At 63.2% G+C, this 18,446-nt stretch overlaps 2 protein-coding genes across 6 annotated transcripts in view; both read left to right on the forward strand.

Annotated features, from left to right (window-relative positions):
- UBR4 (ubiquitin protein ligase E3 component n-recognin 4) overlaps positions 1-2,127 on the forward strand; it is a 132,493-nt gene extending 130,366 nt beyond the window's left edge. For all 5 annotated transcript variants that reach the window (XM_077899395.1, XM_077899397.1, XM_077899399.1 and 2 more), the window contains one exon: positions 1,742-2,127. In XM_077899395.1, the coding sequence (XP_077755521.1) occupies positions 1,742-1,806 (65 nt within the window). In that variant the 3' untranslated portion in view covers positions 1,807-2,127. The remainder of the gene's footprint in view (positions 1-1,741) is intronic.
- Positions 2,128-6,877: 4,750 nt separating this feature from the next.
- Positions 6,878-13,371, forward strand: LOC144314829 (uncharacterized). The gene is made up of 4 exons (XM_077899400.1): positions 6,878-6,887; positions 7,257-7,339; positions 8,451-8,696; positions 10,439-13,371. The coding sequence occupies exons 2-4, from the start codon at positions 7,273-7,275 to the stop codon at positions 11,104-11,106; spliced, it is 981 nt and encodes a 326-aa protein (XP_077755526.1). The 5' UTR covers positions 6,878-6,887; positions 7,257-7,272; the 3' UTR covers positions 11,107-13,371.
- Positions 13,372-18,446: the final 5,075 nt, after the last annotated feature.

Below are 18,446 nucleotides of genomic sequence, written 5' to 3' on the forward strand. Positions count from 1 at the left end.
CAGCACTTTGAACTGTTGTCCTGAGACACCCTTAGACAGTCCTTCATCCCATACCTGCTGAGGACAATTCTAGTTCTCTCCTGGCTACGGAGGCTGTGTACAACACATGTGTCATCCTCCTCACAAACACGTTAAAATTTGTTTGCATCTCCTCAGCAAGCCCTGGGTGACAGCCGAGGAGGTGGTTGAGAAAATGCACCAGGGTGCAAACCTCAGGGCCCTGTCAGGCCGAGAATGCTGGGACACCAGAGTCCTGTTGTTGCCGGCCTTGCTGAAGTCGGGGGGTGGAGGCTCCCAGAGCCAAGGCTGAGGGTGCAGGACCTTGCCTCACTCCTGTGTCAGCTTGTTGCACTTTTCCCTCGTGTTCATTGTGAGGATTTTGTGAAGTGTAAGGAAGCAGGAAAAAATTCTTCTCAGACCCTACTATCAAGAGAAAGCCTGCACTAGCATTTGTCCATGCTTTAGGGTGGCCTGGGTGGAAGCTGAGCACGGCCACGGGCCTCTGTCGGCCTGCTGCCACACCTGTGATCTGGCGGTCCCGCGTCGGCACTGCCCAGCACAGTTCAGAAGAAACATTAGCCTCGACGTTTCTTCCCAGGAGTGGTCCCTGCCAATGAGCAGCTGACCTGTGTACTGCCATGTCGCCCAGGGCTCTAGGGAATGTCCGAACAAAGACTGTGAGTGGGAATGGAAGAGTCCGAGCAAGAAGGAGGAAGTGGCAGGGGAAGGAAGGTGTTTGCCTCATTCAGGGCTTCCCAGCCACCCTGCAGCTGGTGGCAGTGCCCCTGGCCGGAAGCCGGGGAGAGCGGGAGCCCAACAGGCAGGGGGAGCTGGTGGCTTCACTCACCGGGGTCTGGTTTTACAGCATGATTTTATTACTTTGTTTAAACTGGTAGAAGATTTCAGAACATCTGACACACCCTACTCAAAAGCAAGGGCGAAACACCTTCCAGAGCCAATAAGAGGTAATGATCGGTGCCAGCCTTCCCTCTGCCAGCGCAGATGCTGGGGAAGGGACTTGAGTGGGAATGTCACCAGGCCTCCGGCTTAGCCACTCTACGCCTGTGAAATGGAAGCACCCTGCTTGGTGAGGGAGCTGTGGGGGGCCCACAGGGCCACTGAGCCCCTTCTGTGCGCTGGCACCTTCACATACACGGCCTCATTTAGACCCACGGCGACTGAACCAGGACTTGTTACTGTGTCCGGTTGATGGTTGCAGAAACAGAGCTCCTGAGCTTTGGCAGCTCGTTGCAGGCCCTGGGACTCATGGTTGGAACGAAGCCCAGCTAAGCCCAGGGGCCTACTGTCCTGCTCCCTTCCTCTCAGCCCTTGGGGACACTGGTTTTAGCTTTTCCTTGGCCCTGGCCCCTCTGAGAATATGCTGAATGCTGTGGACTCTCTCCCCCCAGAAGACCCCTCCGCTTTGCAGTCAGGGTCAGACTGGAGCCCCCCTCTGCAGTGGTCCATGGCCCCGGATTAGAGCCTCTGCCCTGGGTGGCCATGGGGTCAGCCTCCCCCACATTAACGCCTTTAAACACCCAGTGGTGCCCGTTCTAGAACACAGCTGACTCCTCTGCCAGAACGAGAGTGCTTGCTCGGTGACTGTCTCCCCAGGGAGCGGCTGTGTTGGAGCTTGTCGGGGCACACCGTGTTCTCTGCGTGGATGGGGCAGCTGTGACTCAGTGGGGCTGGGGGCCCTGCGTGCCCGCGCCTCACCCCTCTGCCCGCCCCTGTTTTCCAGGCCTGTTGTCAGAAGTCACCGATCCCGAGAACTTCCTGAAGGACCTGTTGAACTCAATCCCTTGAACATCATGCGGAAGCTGCCGTTGGCAGAGACCGAAGCTAGCTTGCCTTCCATCCTCCGTGTTCTTCCCTCCTGTGCATTGACTCCCCCCACGGGACGCTGCAGCCTCACTCCTCCCTCCCCCCTCATGTCTTCTTGGAGTGGCTTGGGGTTTTTAGGCTTCCTGTTTTATCTTGTGTGTGTGGTGCACTAGCTATGAAGTTGTCTGTAACCCAAGCCACGGAAGGACGTGTACATACCTAGGAGCCTCGACCTGTCCTGGCCGACTCAACACTTGAGTGTGCGCATCTTGAGAAATAAACGAATGACTGAGTACACATTGAGAGAGGAGGTGTAGCCTGCTGCTTAAACCCACCCTCGGCGCCCCTGGCCAGCTGCTCTCCTTGGCCACGCGGCCCCCTCCCGCGCGAGCACAGGACGACTGCCGTGTCAGAGTCGCCGTTGGTAGTACCAGTGGAGCCCGTCTGCTCTTGGCCGGCGAGCTGGGGCAGCACGTTTGCGGAGTGTGAGCTTTCCTCAAACAGACCCCTCAGCCTCTCTTAGTTTTTTGGCCTTAAGAGCTGGAACCCAAAGACTCGTGGAGCCGATGAGTTGGTCCTCGGCCGGAGGCTGGCGTGGTGGAGTAATCCTGCCAGCTGTGCACCGGAGAGCTTTTGGCGACTTTGCTTCGGGCTTGCCGTGTCAGGGGAGGGCCTGGGGCTGTCTTCGCACTGGAATAACGAGTGGCTGCCTTTCCCTGAGCTGCTCTCTGCTGGGTTTGTGTGTGTGTGTGTGTGTGTATGTGTGTGTGCACGTGCGTGCATGCTCCTGTGCTTCCAGTCTTCAGGAAAGAGCCTGGGAACAGGCATCCTTTGCCCAGGGCCACCCCACCAGTAGCTGCCGGGGCTGCGGGCTTGTGCCCCCAAAGCTGTGCCAGCTGCATCTGGGGGCCTTGAAAGCTGCTTTGCCGTCCCCCTGGGCAGTGGCCTTGTTACTAGTGAGGAAGCAAGACTTGCAAGGACCTCTCCCCAGATTCTAGGGCAAGGCTACGCCAGATGTGGCCTCATGGGGAGGAAGAGTTTGCTAACGGCCATCTTTCGTTCCCTGGGAGCCGCTCTGCCAGTTGCTTCTCTGAAGACCGCCTCCTCTGTCTCGATGCCCAGCTTGTGTCGAGGCTCCTTCCTCTGGCCAGACCGTTGGGGAGAGGAGATCCCTCTCCACCCCATTCGAAGACCTCCACATCCCGAGGACTTGGTGACCCTCCCTCAGAGTCCCTAACTGGGCGGCCACGACAGGAGTGTCCTGCTTGGGGCTTCGCCAGAGAGACAAAGGCGATTTGTGGCAAGAGCCCAGCTAGAGGCCCTGGCAGGCGAGAGTGCGTCTGTGCCCGTGTGCACAAATGCACGTCGGTGTTGGTGCTGGGTGAGGAGCTTTCTGGGGGACTGACGGGCTCTGGGGAGGGGCGCAGCCGTGTGTCAGGCTCTCTCTGTGCTCAGATCCCAGCTTTGCCGCCTTACGTGTCTTCGCAGCCTCGCCCATAAGATGGGATTGTGGGCAACCGTGGGGGAGGACGTCGCCAGGTATATGTGGGCTTCCTCGTCTGCTCTGTAGTCGGGAAACCGCTGCTCTCGTTAAGGAGTTCATTTTCGGTCTGCGTGACCTGGCTTTTTTCTTTAGCAAAGCTCCAGGTTTCAGCTGAGGTCCAAGTGTGTCTAGTGAAGGAGGATGAAGGACCTTGGTGTTAGGGACACTTGCTCCTCACACCGACCACAGCACGCTCACGCCCACTCTCACCCCGCATCTCCCGCTGGCTCGTGGCTCCCCGAGGGCCTGTTCCAGGTACACACTCGCTCACGTGCAGGATTGCTATCCGGAACATCCCAGCAGGGAGAGATTGGAGCGGCTTCATCCGGGGTGGCAGAGCCAGAATGGAAATCGGGGGAAGGGGCCGGGAGAGACTCTCACGATGTCACCTGCCAACCGGGTGTCGGGCCTGCTATTTGACACCATCATAGCCTGAGCCACCTTCACGGTGACCCCTCAGGGCGTCGGGAGTGTTGACGGGCACCTGCACAAGCACATCCGCAGCCTGGCTCCTTTGGCCTGCAGAGCCAGAGTCACCAAAGCGCATTGCAAGGTGCTGGTTTATTTTTCTCTGCCCTTCACTTCTGGATTTCTTGCAGAAGCCTCAGGGAGTTCTGATTTCAGCCCAAACACCGCAGCCCCTTGCTCTCCATGTGACAGCTTTCCTGGTGTCCATGTGGACCACTGCGGTGACATCCTGGTCCCAGAGTGCTGGTGTGGCCGCCCAGGTCTGTGACAGTCCCAGGATGACTGGTACCTTAGGCAGAGCTTGGGCAGGAGCACAAACTGGCCTAGGGAGAGCCCCTGTCTCCTGACAGCAGTGTCGAGGGACCCTAGGCAGAAGGACACTGGGTCCCTGCCTTCCTCAACGGACAGCCTCAGTTGGAGAATTCAGAAGGTTCCAGACTGACAGCGCCTCGTCATGGCTGCAGTGGTTAAGCCCCTGAGGTCTGTGTTCAGCAATAAAGCTGGAGGAGGCATGTGGGCATCTTCCTCCCGGATTGCAAGGCCTCTGGGCTTCTCCGTTTGTGTCGCGCCTCTTCTGGCGGCCGGCTCTCCGAGTTCAGTTCTCTGTTAGGGGCTAAATGGGACGCTGGGCGGCCCCCTCCTCACGCGGCCCCCTTCTCTGCCCCGGTTGTGTTTGCTGCGAGCCGGGGGCTGGGCCCGGTCCTGCGCGTGTAGTTCCCACACGGGGCCTGCGGGTTAGGTGGCCGTTTATCCCACCTGGCCCCCAGAGGGAGCGTCCGGCCGGCGGGGGCTCCCCTACTGGCCTTGTGCGCACCTGCGAGGCTTTCCATCCCCTTGGCACTGGGCACTGGGCACGTGCTGAGGGCGTGACGGGGTGTCCGCGTCTCTGGCTTTGGAGAACCCAGGATCCTGTGAGGGGCGCTAGATAGGAATGGGTGAAGGTGAGAGGCAGGTGGCGCGGCGGCTCCCTCCCCGGCCTGGGCGCCTCTCCCATCCCCCGATCCCCCCCACTCCCCACACTTGCTCCCTGCAGTACGCAGCACCCAGGGGACGAGCTCCTCCAGCTTCCCTAGGCCACCTCGACCCTCCTTCTGCCTCAAGGTTGTTTCTCGAGGCTCCGATGCAGCAGAGGGAGCCGGGCAGCCCCTGAACGAGAAGAGGATGAAGACGGGCCTTTCCCAAGTGCCCGTGAGAACCAGACGCTTCACCTGCAGCACCTGCGTCAGCCCCTAGTGCCATCTCACGGGGCAGGTGGCCCCCCTTTTCCAGACTAGTGAACTGGGGTGCAGAGAGCCTGGTAGCCTGGTTCACTCCAGGGTAAGGACCCAGCTCTGCCTGGTTCCTGAGCCTGGAAGGGTCTGGGACCCGGTGTGGCCCCGGCCCAGGTCCCCCTAGTTGATCGTCAGTGTTAGTGTATTGTCGCCTAAGAGAATCGCAGACTGTCCCGGGTCCGGAGCCCTTGGGAGTCTCCCCTCCTCGTGTCACGGCTGCAAGGCAGATGTTGGGCCCCGACACGCACACGTGCACGTGCCGAGTTCTGCCGTTGCACCGGAGCCCGTTGCTTTGGTGACTCCTCTGCGTCCCGAGTCCTGTGTGTCTCTGCCACTCTGCGGTCCCTGCCCCGAGCGCCGCTCCCGTTCCTGCCTGTCCTTGCCTGCCGCCGGGTCAGGCGTCGTGGGCTGCCAGCTCGCCCATGCGGCCTCCCTGGGTCCCGGAGCGGCTGGGCCAGGCCCGGCTGGGTGCAGAGCACGGGGGCCCCGCCTGTGGCGGGAGGCCCCCGCCGCCTGCAGTGCCACCTGAGGTCGCCTGGCCTGGGGCCGGCCACCATCGGCCGGGGCTGGCATCCTCGTGCCCCTCACCTGTGCTCCTTTGCCGGCTTCGGGGGCGCACCCGACCCCTTCACTCTAGGCTGCGACAGTGGGGTGCAGAGGACGAGGGTCTCGCCTGAGGCCCACATCCCAGGCCAACAGGGTCTGGGGCACTTAGGCTCAGGGACTCCCGGCCTGTCCCCACTGAAAATGATTTCCAGGTTGGCTGATGAGAAGACAGAGGGACTGGTGACGGGCTGGGAGGTGGGGGCCTTCTCCTCGGGAAGAGCCCGTGGCCAGTGGGGTGCAGGTGGGGGGCTGGCCTGGACCCTCGGGAGCAGGAGAGGTGGCGCCTGGGACATGCCCAGCAAGAAGACAGCCACCGGGCGAGGCCAGGGGGCTGGGACAGGACCAGCGTTAGCCCGGGGTGACCAGCTCCCAGGGACATCGGTGAGGGACCCCAACTGCCTCCCAGGGTCCGGCGCTCCCGGCGTGGGCGGGCTTGAAGAGCCGGGACCCAGCGGTCTCACTGGTCGCTCTTCGGTCCCTCTGCCCCTCTGCCCCTGTCCCTGTCACCCCCCCTGCCTCAGCTGCCCCGGCCCGCTCAGTCTCCACAAGGGGGCTCCTGCTGGAGCCCCCCCCCCCGTCCGGCTGTTCACAAATTTAGATATTTGCCCCCCCGCCCCCCACTCCTGTACGAGCACCCGCTCGGGCCGAGCACTGTGTCAGACACAGTCTCGTCCTCGCTGTTCTTCGTCCTGTTTCACTCAGAGGTGGATGCACTTGCCCAAGGCTGCACAGCCCTGAAGGGGGGGCCGCCGCCGTCCGTCTGCAGGAGCCCCGCTCATTCCCCTGGGCCTGCTCCCCCTCTGCTCCGGGAGCCAGGGCCCAGCCAAGTGCCCACGGGCAGGTGGGGCGGGCATGCGCTGGGAACCACGCAGAGGGCGGGACAGGCGGGCGCAGGCCCTGGGAATGAGCTCCTGGCTGGGATGACAGGGCGGATCCGTGGGCCCCACTGGCCCTAATGCCAGGGCAAATAGGGCAATTAGGAGGTAGCTTTTGTTTGGTGGGGCCTGCGTGCTGGGCTTGGAGCCGCGAGTGGCCGGCGGCCCGGTCCCCAGTCACATGGCTGCCCTCGGCCCTGGTCTCTTCGTGGGGATGAGGTCACAGCCCCGTGGAACGTGACTGCATGCGGCAGGACAATGACACTTTGTTTCTTCTCCTGGCTCCGGAGATGGTGGCCGGTGGGCTGATTCTTTTCACAGCACAGGACACCGATCCTTCCCTCCTTCCCTGCCCCCGGTTGCCAGAGGGGCTCCGGCTTCCCCCCAGGGTGACCTTACAGGCGGGGCTCCCAGGCTGCAGATACTGGGTCCCCGAGCCTTCAGGTCGCCCTTCCTCTGCTTTCCCTGCTCTGGCAGCCGCCCCTGGTCCCCCGACCACCCCCCCGGCCCCCACCTGCTGTGCTGAGACGCCGGGGGCTGGCCCCATCCCTCCCCAGCCCGCCCACCCTCCTCTGCCCCTCCGAAGCTGCTCAGCTCTGCTCTGGGGTCCTATTGAGTTCAGCTGGCTGTGCAGCCTTGGACCAAGCCCTTCTCCTCTCTGGGCCTCAGTTTCTTCCTGTATAGGATGGACATGTCTCATCTGGCTGACAAGGCGCTTGCACAGCACCTGGCACAGAGGAGGCTCTGGCAACGTGAGTCGTTGGGGTTATGAGTGACTCACCCCCAGGAGGGGCTTTCGCAGATGTGGTGTGGGTCCCATCGAAGGAAAGCGCAGCCGCCAGCGGGGCTCCTGCAGCGACAAGAGCACTTTGGAGGGAGTGAGTCTCCTGTCATCGGAGGCATCCCGACAGCGGTCCACAGCGGCTGCTGTGAATCGGACATGCACGGGGCGGGGGGGCGGGGGGGGGATGATGAGGTCGAAGGTCATTTCCAACTCTAAGGGCTGGGGAGCAGGGGAGAAGTTCGAGGGCTCTGCAGCCACCCAGTGCGGGGTTCTCATTCGGCCTCCTCTATGCTGTGGGCCCTCGGCCAGCCGCCTCCCCCGGCAGCCCTGCTGGGGCCCTGTGAGGGTGGCCCGCAGTGCCGCCTCCCCGGATAAACGCCACCGTGTTCGTGAAGTGCCCAGCGCAGAGCAGGGCCCAGAGCACTGTGGGTCTAAGCAGCGTCTCCCTGACGTGGGAGCAGAGGCTTCTGAGCAGCCTCTCGCGGGGCCCTGCTGGGAGCCACCCATCCCTCCCGGGTGACTGGCTGTCCCCCAGCGGGTGGGGCTAGGCCGCGGGGCAGGACCCCACGGCGATCTCGAGGCCGAGGGGCCCTGGGGAGACGGCGCGTCAGAGGAGAGAGCCCGCCCACCCCCAGGGTCTCCGCAGCAGCTTCGGGGGATGGAAGGGCCCGAGCCTGGGCTCTGGGGCGGGGGGGGGGGGGGCAACCGCGAACCCGACAGGTAGGCTGGGCACCAGGCCTGGCTGCCCTCACTGCTGCATTGCGCCGCTCCGGGGTTGCCCGCGGCCTGGGGCAGCTGCCAGGACGGGGCGCACACACGTGCACGGAGGCTCTCATCTTCCTAACTCCTGGAGGGTGGACGGTAGGCAGAGATCTGTCCAATGAGCAACGTTTTGGGAAACTGAGGCCCAAGAGGGGTGGGACTCGCACAGGTTCATGGGTATCCGGCACCCCAGAGCAGGATGGGGCCACCGGACGCCTCCCGGCTTCGTGCCCGTCAGCCCGGGCGAGTGCTCCCGGGGAGCTTTATCCCCACAGCCGCCCCCGTGAGCTGCCACTCAGGTCATCCCCATCCCACAGGTAAGGAGCCCGCGGCCGCCGTGTCGGAAGCAGCAGAGCAAAGATCTGAGCCCAGGTCCACGGTCGTTACCCCGTTGCCACCTCCCCAGCTGATGGGTCTCGGAAACGCCCGGACTCGAGTGGCCAGGACTGCGCGGGGCCGTCATGAAGGACTTCTTACTGTCCCAGGGGCCCAACGTGGCACATCCGTTCCAGAAGGGTTTCCGGGGGCGAGGCGCATCTGGCCTGTACTTGCACAGCCTGAGAGTAAGAACAGTTGGCACACTTGTGAAGGGTTGGCAGAAACACAAAAATGTGTAACAGAGGCCGTATGTGGCCGCCAGAGCCCCACGTAGTAGGCCCGTGTCTGCAGGACACGTCTGCCGGGCCTGGGGCGAGCGGGGGATCCCCGCATCCGAGGTCCCTGACCCCCCGAGCCATCCTGCGCCCCAGGTCACGCAGCTGAGCTGGGAAGCACCCGCAGGCTGACTCCCCGGCCTGGCTGTGGGTCCGTCCCCTGAGCCCGCGTCTGTCCAGGCTCCGGCCCGAGGCTGTGCGAGACCACCCTGGGGCCCGGGAAGGGGGTGTTGGCGCTGCTGTGGGAGGTGGGGCGGCGGAGAGGCTCCCGCTGTGAGTGCCAGCGGGGAGCAGTCAGGGGACCCCACTGTCGCGCCCACCAGCACACCCAGAGTGGGAGCCCCGGGGCTGCTAGAGCCCGCGGCCCAGCCTGGCCTCAGGGCCCGGGTGGCGATTCCTGCGTCCCCTTCTTGGGAGACCTCCGTTGGCGTCTGGAGACATGGGACGGCCCAGCTTGGCTCAGACAAGCCTGAGTGTCTCTGGGGCTCCCCAAGCAGGGGGAGGGCACGATGCCGTCGGGTGGGCAGGGACAGTGCCTGTCCCCGCCCATCCTGGGGCTCCCGGCCTGCCTCACTCCTGCACACTTGCCAAGGGAACCGGTCACCTAGGCCACCACCCTGCACACTGGATGTGCCTGTGCCCCACGGCGCCGCCAGCCCCGCCGCTCTGGCTTCAGAGTCTGGGCAGGGGCATCCGAGTGGCTGAGGGAGGCCGGGAGGCAGCCTGGCAGGCCTGGGGGGCAGTGAGGCGGGGCCCCCGAGACTCACAGCTGGGTTCAGATGCTGGGTGGTCGGAGGCCAGACAGAAGGACAGCTGTCCGCCCCAGACACACCGGCAGTGACCTAGGGGGACAGAGAGTGCCCGTCACAGGGCAGCTTCTCCTCAGCTGGCCCGAGTCCCCTCCTCCACGAGGACCTGTGACCCCGACAGCAGGACCGAGAGTATGACCGCTGAGCACTAAGCTCTGTGCTGTCCCCGACCACCCACAGCCGTCCCCGGGGCCCGCCACCGCCCTCTGGCTCACGGGATGCAGGGCCGGCGTCCAGGGCAGGTGATAGGAGTCCTCGGGAGCCGGGGCACAGGCCTGAGTCCCAGCGGACCAAGGGAAGGAGCAGCGGGCCCCAGGGCGGGTGGAATCGTCAGGGCAGTGAGGTGTGCGGTGGCCAGAGACCTTCCAGGCGGGGGCTCCTAGGTCGGGGGACCAGGGACAGCGCAGGGGAGACATCTGGGGGGAGGCCAGCCCCGAGGGCGGTGTGTCTGCGGCCCACAGAAGCCCGGTGCTCGGAAGGGAGAGCCCAGCTGCCAGGTGTGCGGCTGGTGGGCAGGTAGGGGGTGGGGGGGGAGGCTGGGGGGACAGCGAGGAGTGGGCAGGGGAAGGAGGGGACGCTAAGGAGGGTGGCTTGGCTGCTGTGTGACCCAGGGCGAGCCCCTGGCCCTCTCTGGACCCCGCTGGTCCCTGTGCAGCATGAGGGCACTGGGAGCCCCCAGAGACTTCCCCCTCCTTCCCTAGGGGGTGTCAGGGGAGCTGGATGGTGGTGCAGGTTCCTGGGCACCCCCAGCCCCGTCCCCTTCCTGGGCTGGGCCGGGTGTGGGGACCGCCCCACAGCACAAGTGATCATACGACTCCTCTTCCTCTAAATGTTTGGCTGCAGCCAAGTCCTGGGATTCCGAGGTGGACGAGGCTGCCCCTGCCGGTAACGCGGGTGACGGGGAGAGAGACCCTCATGTTAAAATCCTCCGAAACCCAAACCGTAGTGATCCACGAGTCACCTCATGTGAGCTCCGACGGGCCACCCGGCCACAGTGGGGCAGGCACCCTCCCCGGGAGCTGCGGGCTGCCCCGAGATGTGAGGTGCGTGTGCTGCTTTGGGGTAGAGTCCTGGCTCCTGTGGTCCCATGGCCCCAGCACCCGAGTGAGCTTGGGGGGCCGCCGTCCCGAGCCTCCTGGGCGGCCACCAAGGTCTCCCGGCCTCGGCCCTCTGCTCTGGGAACCCGCCATCTCTCACCTGCCCCGCCTGCCCGTCCGTGGCCTCATGCGGCCTCGTTCCCCCATTTTACAGGTGAGCAAACTGAGGCCCAGGTCAGGGGTGATAGAGGGACCTTGAGGGTAGGGCTCAGCAAGTGGCTTCCAGAGTCTGGCCGGTGCCTCTTTCTTTGCCTCACAGCCTTCAGTTGCCTTTCGGTTCTCTTTCGTCCGCCCCACACGGGCCCCTTTCCCTCCAGCCGTGGCATTTTGCGGAGCTCGGGTCCGTGGCCTTGGAGGCTGCTCCAGCCTGGGTGTTGGGTGCACCAGGGAATGTCATTTAGCTGCTGCCTGTAACCGCGTGTGTCCTGCAAACGGGAAGGCAGCTCTGACGGCCTGATTGGGGGGGGGGGGGGCTCATTACAACTTGCCGGCCGAGCGCAGGCATGGGGGGAGCACCAGGTCCACCCCGAGGCGGGGCCGGGCGCCCTGAGACCTCGGGGCCTGCTGAACCCCCCGGCCGCCCCTTCCCAAGGCGGCGGCGAAGCTGCTGGGGACCGCGGGGCTGCCTCCCACAGACCCCCCACCCCGTCTCCACGGTGACATCTCCTTCGGGAGCACCTGCCAGCCCAGGCACCGTAAAACCTGCTCGGAGACGTGCTCCCCGCCGCCCCCGCTCAGCCGTCCCTGCACCTCGTCCTCAGGAGAGCCTGGCTGCCAAAACCTGACAGTTCCTGGCTCCTGGCCCCCGGCAGACAGGGCTCGGGCCCCGAGACGGCCCCTGTGTCTGCGGAAGGCCTCAGGACGGCGGGAGGGCCGGGAGCTGTGACGGAAGCACCTGACACATGTCGCCCTGCCTTCCTCTGCGGTCGGGGGGCAGCCCGCTCTTCCTGCCCCACCGCCAGGACAGGCTGCCCATCACTCCCAGGGCAGCGGGTGCCCGGCCCCGAGGCAGTGACATCACCTGCTCTTGGGCGAGCTTCGTCTGCCAGGGCGGGGCCCCCACCAGGAAGAGGCTGGCACGTGTCTGGGCACCTGAGCCAGGCGGGTGGAGGGGGGGGGAACAGGGAGGCAGCCACGCAGTCAGGATCCTGAGGTCCCTGTGTCTTGAGTTTCCCAGCCTGCCCTGGCGCGGCCCATGGTCCTCTCCTGATGGCCTGGGGCAGGAATTCTCACCTGTGACTCTGCCTCCAAAAGAGTTAGGGCAGCTGAGTGTCAGGAGATGGAGGAAGCAGAGAATTCACTGGGTGCACACTTCTAGACCCAGGGTGGGGATGGAGGGGGTCAGGCAGGTGCCCCCCAAAGGCAGTGGGGCTGCAGGCCTGTGAGGAGACAGCTGTACCCATAGAGACCTTTCTGTTCCTCCAAAAAACCAAACCCTTTTCCAACCCCAGGGCCTTTGCTTGGATGAATCCCCTTCCCGAGTCTCAGGGACCACTTCACGGCCCCTGGGGCTGGATCATGGGGCACCCCCTGACAGGGGCCTTCCCCAGGGACTCATCCAGTGCTGCCCCCACCCCGTCTACCCCGTCGCCCTGTCTCTGTGGCATGTGTCCCATCCTGAAGTGCCGTCTGGCTGTGTCTTGGTCACAGCTCTCTGGCTCGGGTGTAATTACAGTTAAGCATCAGCTCCTGGGTACCTGCGACCCCGAGGCAAGATCACAATCCTGTTCTCTCTGTACTCTTGGCATTAACCTGGGGACACCTGAGGATGCTTCTCCCCCCAGCCTCCCCGCTAGTTTGGCCTTTACAAGGATGAGCACCCAAGGGAAACTGAGGCAGCTCTCAACTCATTTTCGTCCGCAGCCCCATCTTCTGGACCCGAGCTGGACCCTACCTGTTCACAGGTGCCTTCCTGAGTATCCCTGGGACACTCAGGTGTTGGCCTGAGCGGGCCCGAGTGCCCAGCTGGCGCCCTGTCTCCCAGGGCCCATCTGCGCCGTCTGAGTGCTGAGTGAGCTTAATAAGGAGGAGGGAGGGGAGCCAGGAACGGCCAGCGGGAGGCCCCGAGCTCCCCCCAGTCCGTGGTTTTCACACCTTATTCTTTTCCAGCCAAACTGTAAATAGGGCCCCACCCGCCTCAACTCACCCTCACCCCATATATGAAGAGAAGCCCAAGGTCTAGCTCTGGGGACATAGTCCCGGTGGGAGCTGGAGTCCTACTTGCCGGGCAAGCCCCACCCCCAAGGGGGCCACGGCCGCATGCAGGACACAATACCTACCACTGATCAGAGAGAACAGTCTTGGGGCCCTTGGGTGGCTCAGCGGTGGAGCGTCTGCCTCCAGCTCAGGGTGTGATCCTGGGGTCCCGGGATCAGGTCCCGCATCGAGCTCCCGCACGGAGCCTGCTTCTCCCTCTGCCTGTGTCTCTGCCTCTCTCTCTCTGTGTCTCTCATGAATAAATAAATAAATCTAAAAAAAAAAAAAGAACAGTCTTGTTTTACAGATGGGGAAACTGAGGCCTGACAGGGGAGTGCCAGACGTTTCCACAGGCCTCTTCTCTTGGCCTTGCCATGCCCCGGCTACCACGGACCCCTGTCTGCCAGTGGGAGGCATTTGCGTGTGGCCCACCCTTTACCGGGACCACAGGTGGCTGCGGGCTGGCCTCGACCTTCTCCTACGCCCAGGGGGAGAGGGTGGGCCCCCCAGGATGCACTGGGGAGGGGAGGGGGTTTCTGAAGGGGTTGTGAGGAGGGGAGGGCGTTCATCCGCTTGCCTCAGCCGGTCTCGCATAGCTGGGGGCTGCGCCATGACTCAGTTTCCCTCCTGAGGAATTTGGGGGACGAAGATTGTTCCCACCGTGGGGAGTGGTGTCCCCAGCCGGCCAGGTAAGAGGCTCCGTGCTGAGCTCGGCTTGGGGCTGATGCACGCAGGAGCCTGGCCTGCCCGGGGCTCCCACGAGGCAGCCTGGGGGGCCGCCCCCCGCCCACCCGGCTCCCCTGCCCGGGATGCGGCCTGAGCGGAGTCACCGTGCTGGGCCGGGGCGCTGGCCGCACTCACAGGCCGGCCTTGGTCCCGGGCCCGCAGACGCAGGGGTTTGTCCTGCGTTGGGGCTGGGCCCGCCTTTGAGGTGGCCGTCTGTCCGGCGCACGTGGCATTCCCCGAGGAGAATGGGGCAGGCGACGGAGAACCCCGCACGACGCACGGGCCACCCCTCGGTGTGCTGGCCCAGTTAAAAAGAGTCAGCAGCCAGGCTGCTAGGAAGAGGGGCGTGCGTGTCCCCACGGCCCCCTGGGACGCCTGCCCCAGACGGCGAGCCCTGAAGAGCAGGGACAGAGCTGCCAGCGCCACCCTGTGTGACCGGAGCCACACACTTGCGAGTCCTCTGGAGGGGCTCAGGGGCGAGGCGAGCCGTCCCCCCGGAGGGAAGTGGGGAGGCGTGGGGTGCGGTGAAGGGGAGGTCAGGCCCGGGAGGATTCCCCGGCTGACACCCGCTAGCCATCGGATTTCTGTCCCGGTCTGAGCGCAGGTTTCACTGACCACACAACGGGTTTGCTGAGCCTGCCCTCCCGGAGCCGGTGTGAAGACTCAGCAAGTTACAGAGGACTTTGTAAACTGCAGCGCTGAAAACATGGTGAGCTGTTTTTATTACCTGCCACAGGCAGGCAGATGACTCAAAATTCCCGAGTTCCTCCCTGGCGAGGCCTACGAGCCGTGCTGAAGGGCTGGAGGTGGGGAGGGTGGCGGCCTGTTCCCCCGGGAGAACCTGTCCTGGCTCAGGCTGAGAGTGGCCTCCGTCCCAGTTCGGATCTCCAACTGGGGAGATCCACCTGGACACCAAGCGTGCTCCTCCTCGGGACTTTGGAGAGGACGCAGTGGTCGAGGGCCCAGAGTCTGCAGCCGAGAGATCTGGTTTTGAATCCGAGCTTCGCTACTTACTAGCTCCGGGAAGGGGAGTGTCCGCGGGGTACCAGCGGCCCGGAGGACAAGAGCCCGAGCAAGGGGAGAAGGCCACCCCTGTGGAGGGTTGGCCTGTGTGGGTGCCACAGCCCAAAGGGTCAGAGGTTGTCCACGTGGGGGAGCGGCCCAGAGGGGATGCCCGAGCCTGCGAGGGGTGAGGAGGGCATCCCGGTATGTGCGCAGGGGGTGGGAGGGGTGGAGGGTGGGGAAGCAGAGGTGGGAAACTGGTTACACATAAGGGATCCCCCAAACTGGTCAATATGCTAAGGATAAAGGAAGCCAGACTTGCACGTCCGAGAAGGGAGCTGCAGGTACAGAAAGGGAAAGAAGGGAGACGAGCCCTGTGCTGTCAGATTGGAATTTCAAGAGTCTGTGTGGTTTTCAGTATGAGAGACACAGAAATAAATACAGATTTAAACGTGTGCCTTAGGCTCTCCCCGTGCAGACACACGTGTGTATACATGCACATATGGGTGTCCTGCCCCCGGCCCCTGCTCTGTCCACTGAGAGGGCCCGGGAGCAGCACCTTCCCACTTGCAGCGAGCACCCTGGGCCCCCAGATGTTGGCTTCTATGTACCCTTCTCGACTACAGGAACCAGGGTTCTTTGGAGACCTGAGTCTAAGGGAAAGCGCAAGATGCCGCTGGGATATCTTGTGGCAGAAAGCAAGGGGACGCTCTCAGAATGATGGAGCTGGGCCCCGAGGCCCCAGGAGCCACTTGGAGGGGCACCCACGGGCCCTGGCAATGCTCATGATCACGCGCCATGCTAGCTATGGATTATAAGGTGCTGCATACAGCAAGGAGCCGTGCGTCCCTCCTGCTAGAACTCAGCAAGAGGATAAAGCGTGGGTCCGATGAAGAGACGGATGCTTGCACCGTTTCAAAGTGAGTCGTCACAAAGACGCATTAGTTACAAGGAAAGAAAGAGTAACCTGGCAGCAAGGATCCCTGGCAGGCACCACCTTAGTCAAGCCACCCAACCTGACATCACTGTAAGGGAAGGAATTCCAAGCCACGCAGGGGGCACCCAGGATGGTCCCAGCTCAAATGACTCTGGCCCACGAGGAAACATCCTCTGAAGCCACGTTCTACAGAAGAAAAGGACCTGGATGTCTTCAAAAGGAGGCACGAGTGTGTGGTTCAGATCGAGAAGCCCTGACAGCTCTGGATTCCACACGGGAGTGGGGGTGGGGGGCTTTTGCTATAAAGGGTGTTGCAGGGATCCCTGGGTGGCGCAGCAGCTTAGTACCTGCCTTTGGCCCAGGGCGCGATCCTGGAGACCCGGGATCGAATCCCACGTCGGGCTCCAGGTGCATGGAGCCTGCTTCTCCCTCTGCCTGGGTCTCTGCCTCTCTCTCTCTCTCACTGTGTGCCTATCATAAATAAATAAAATAAAATAAAAAATTTAAAAAAAAAGGGTGTTGCAATCGAGTCCCACGTCGGGCTCCCTGCGTGGAGCCTGCTTCTCCCTCTGCCTGTGTCTCTGCCCCTCTCTCTTGTGTCCCTCATGAATAAATAAATAAAATCTTAAAATAATAATAAATAAAAAAAATAAAAATAAAAGCTTAGCAGAAAAGCATAGGGGCCTCTGGGTGGCTCAATCGGTTAAGCATCTACCCTCCGCTTGGGTGGTGATGCCGGGGTGCTGGGATCAAGCCCTGCATCCGGCTCCCTCCTCAGCAGGAATCTGCTTTTCTCTCTCTTTCTCCCTCTGCCCCCTCCCCACCACTTGTTCCTTCTCTCTCTCTCTCTCTCACAAATAGATAAAAAAAATCTTTAAAAAAGGAAAAAAACAAATATATAAATGACGACAAAAAAATTCCCAGAGTGCAGTGAGGTGAGTGTGGCCCTCGGGCAAATCCTGACATAGTATGTGCTTAACTAACGTCCCTAGTTGCGCTGAGGACTGTTAACTCCTGGCCTCCTCTGCTCTTTCTGCCCATCCCCGCCCCTTCCCTCCCTGCTCAAAAGTCACCTCCTCCAGGAAGTCCTTTAAGAAGACGTCATGTGTATCAGTGCCTGGGGTCACCTGGCCTCTCCCGGTCCCAGCGTCCTGCTTTTTTGTCATTCACAGCCGCTGACAGCGCAGGATGCACCTGCACCCACCCCGTGTCCCCAAGCTCTCCTCCTGCCCTAAATTTCCATCATCTTCTGCTGGGGTGTCGGCCCCGTTCCTGGGAGCAGGTGCCTTCCCCACCCACCCACGGCGTCAAGGTCAAGGCCCTTCCTGTCAAGGTCAAGGTCCAGTCCCAGAAGACCTGGCTCATTGAGTCCGCTCCCCAGCCCCGCGGCAGGGCTGTTCTTAAACTGCTTTGGCAAAAGGGGGCCTTATCTTTCCTCCTGCATTTCCAGGAAACGGGGTCTCGATGGCTGGGCCGTGTGGCAGGAGCATGGCAGTGACATTCCCTGGCTCCCTGGCTCCTCACCCGCCGGTGCAGGCCGCCGTCACCCAGGGGGCGCCCAGCCCGGGGGGCACCCACAGAGGCCTTGCTGGTGCCAGTGCATTTGATGGTGGCCCGGGGTGAGGCTTCGGGGGTTCCACCCCGTTCTACAGATGAGGGGTGGGGGGGGGAGCCTTGTCAGTCGGCCTCGCTACCTGTGCCAGGTGCATTCCCAGGGGCTGCGCCGCGGGAGGGCCCTGCGGAGGCCCAAATCACTTTCTTCAGTTTTTAGGGGGCCCACAGCTCTGACCACTCGAGGGGGACAAGGCAACGAGTACAAACATACTTTGCTTTGGCAAATGCTGCAAAACGCACAAGCGCCCGAACCCACGGTGGGGGCTCGTCCTCGGCCCCGGGGGGGCCCTGGTTGCTCCCCGTCCATCTGGCGGCGCTCAGACAGGTGCGGTGACTCGTCCTGGGTCTCTCAGTTCGCGGAAGCTTCGGCCCAAGCTCCTGGGAAGCCTCCCTCTCCTGTCCCCTCCCCGGGTCACTTTCTTGGATCTTGCCACATTCTCGAGTGAGCCGGTCAGGTGAGGGCGGGGCTCTGTCTGGCTTCGGGGTGGGGCAGGTTGAAACCCCAGGCTTGGAGCCCACGGAGAATCCAGGTCCTTGGGCCCTCGGACACCCCCCGCCCCCTTCCGCCAGACCCAGATCTCACGGGCGGGGCCTGGGAATCTGCATTTTCAACAGGTCCCCAGGTGAGGTGGGTGCGGTCACTCCTGTGGGGACACTCTGCTCCCAGACACCCCCTCCCGCCCCGTCACCTCTGCGTTGGGCTCCCTTGCCAGGCTGCACCCGCCCTGGCACTGTGGCCGAGGTCGGGGTTAACAGCGGGGGCGGGGGGGGGGGGGGGGGGGGGGGGGAGGGTGCCTCGGCCTCACTCCCCAGGTATGCAATTAGCAGCCGAGAACAATGGCCTTGTTTTAATCATTACAGCTCCAGCCGCCTGGTAATTTGCTGCTGCTTTTACTGCAGTAACAAGCTCTGGCTTGGGAACAGGGGGCGGGGCTGTGTCCTTTCATCCCCGCATTCCCAAACACCTGCTGGGGGGGGCCTGGGGGCCTGCAGGGGAGGTGCACCGCCTGGGACAGTCTGGGGAGGCTGCCTGAGGGAGGTGGCTGCTGGCTGGCCCCTGGCAGGATCCAGAGAGGGGGCGGAATTGGGCCCCGTGCTGGGGATAGAATGGTAGGGGGGGACAGGGTGGACACCGCCCGGGCCCGTGGGGGCCTCAGTCTGTTGGAGACCAACCAGCAAAGAAGCCAGAGTGCTCGGAGGGGCGCATGTGGTGGTGGTCAACAGGGGCCCCAACTCAGCTGGGGTGGGGTGGGGGGGTCAGAGCAGGCTTCCTGGGAAG

The sequence above is a fragment of the Canis aureus genome, chromosome 5, assembly GCF_053574225.1.
Source record: "Canis aureus isolate CA01 chromosome 5, VMU_Caureus_v.1.0, whole genome shotgun sequence".
NCBI classification, from domain to species: Eukaryota; Metazoa; Chordata; class Mammalia; order Carnivora; family Canidae; genus Canis; species Canis aureus.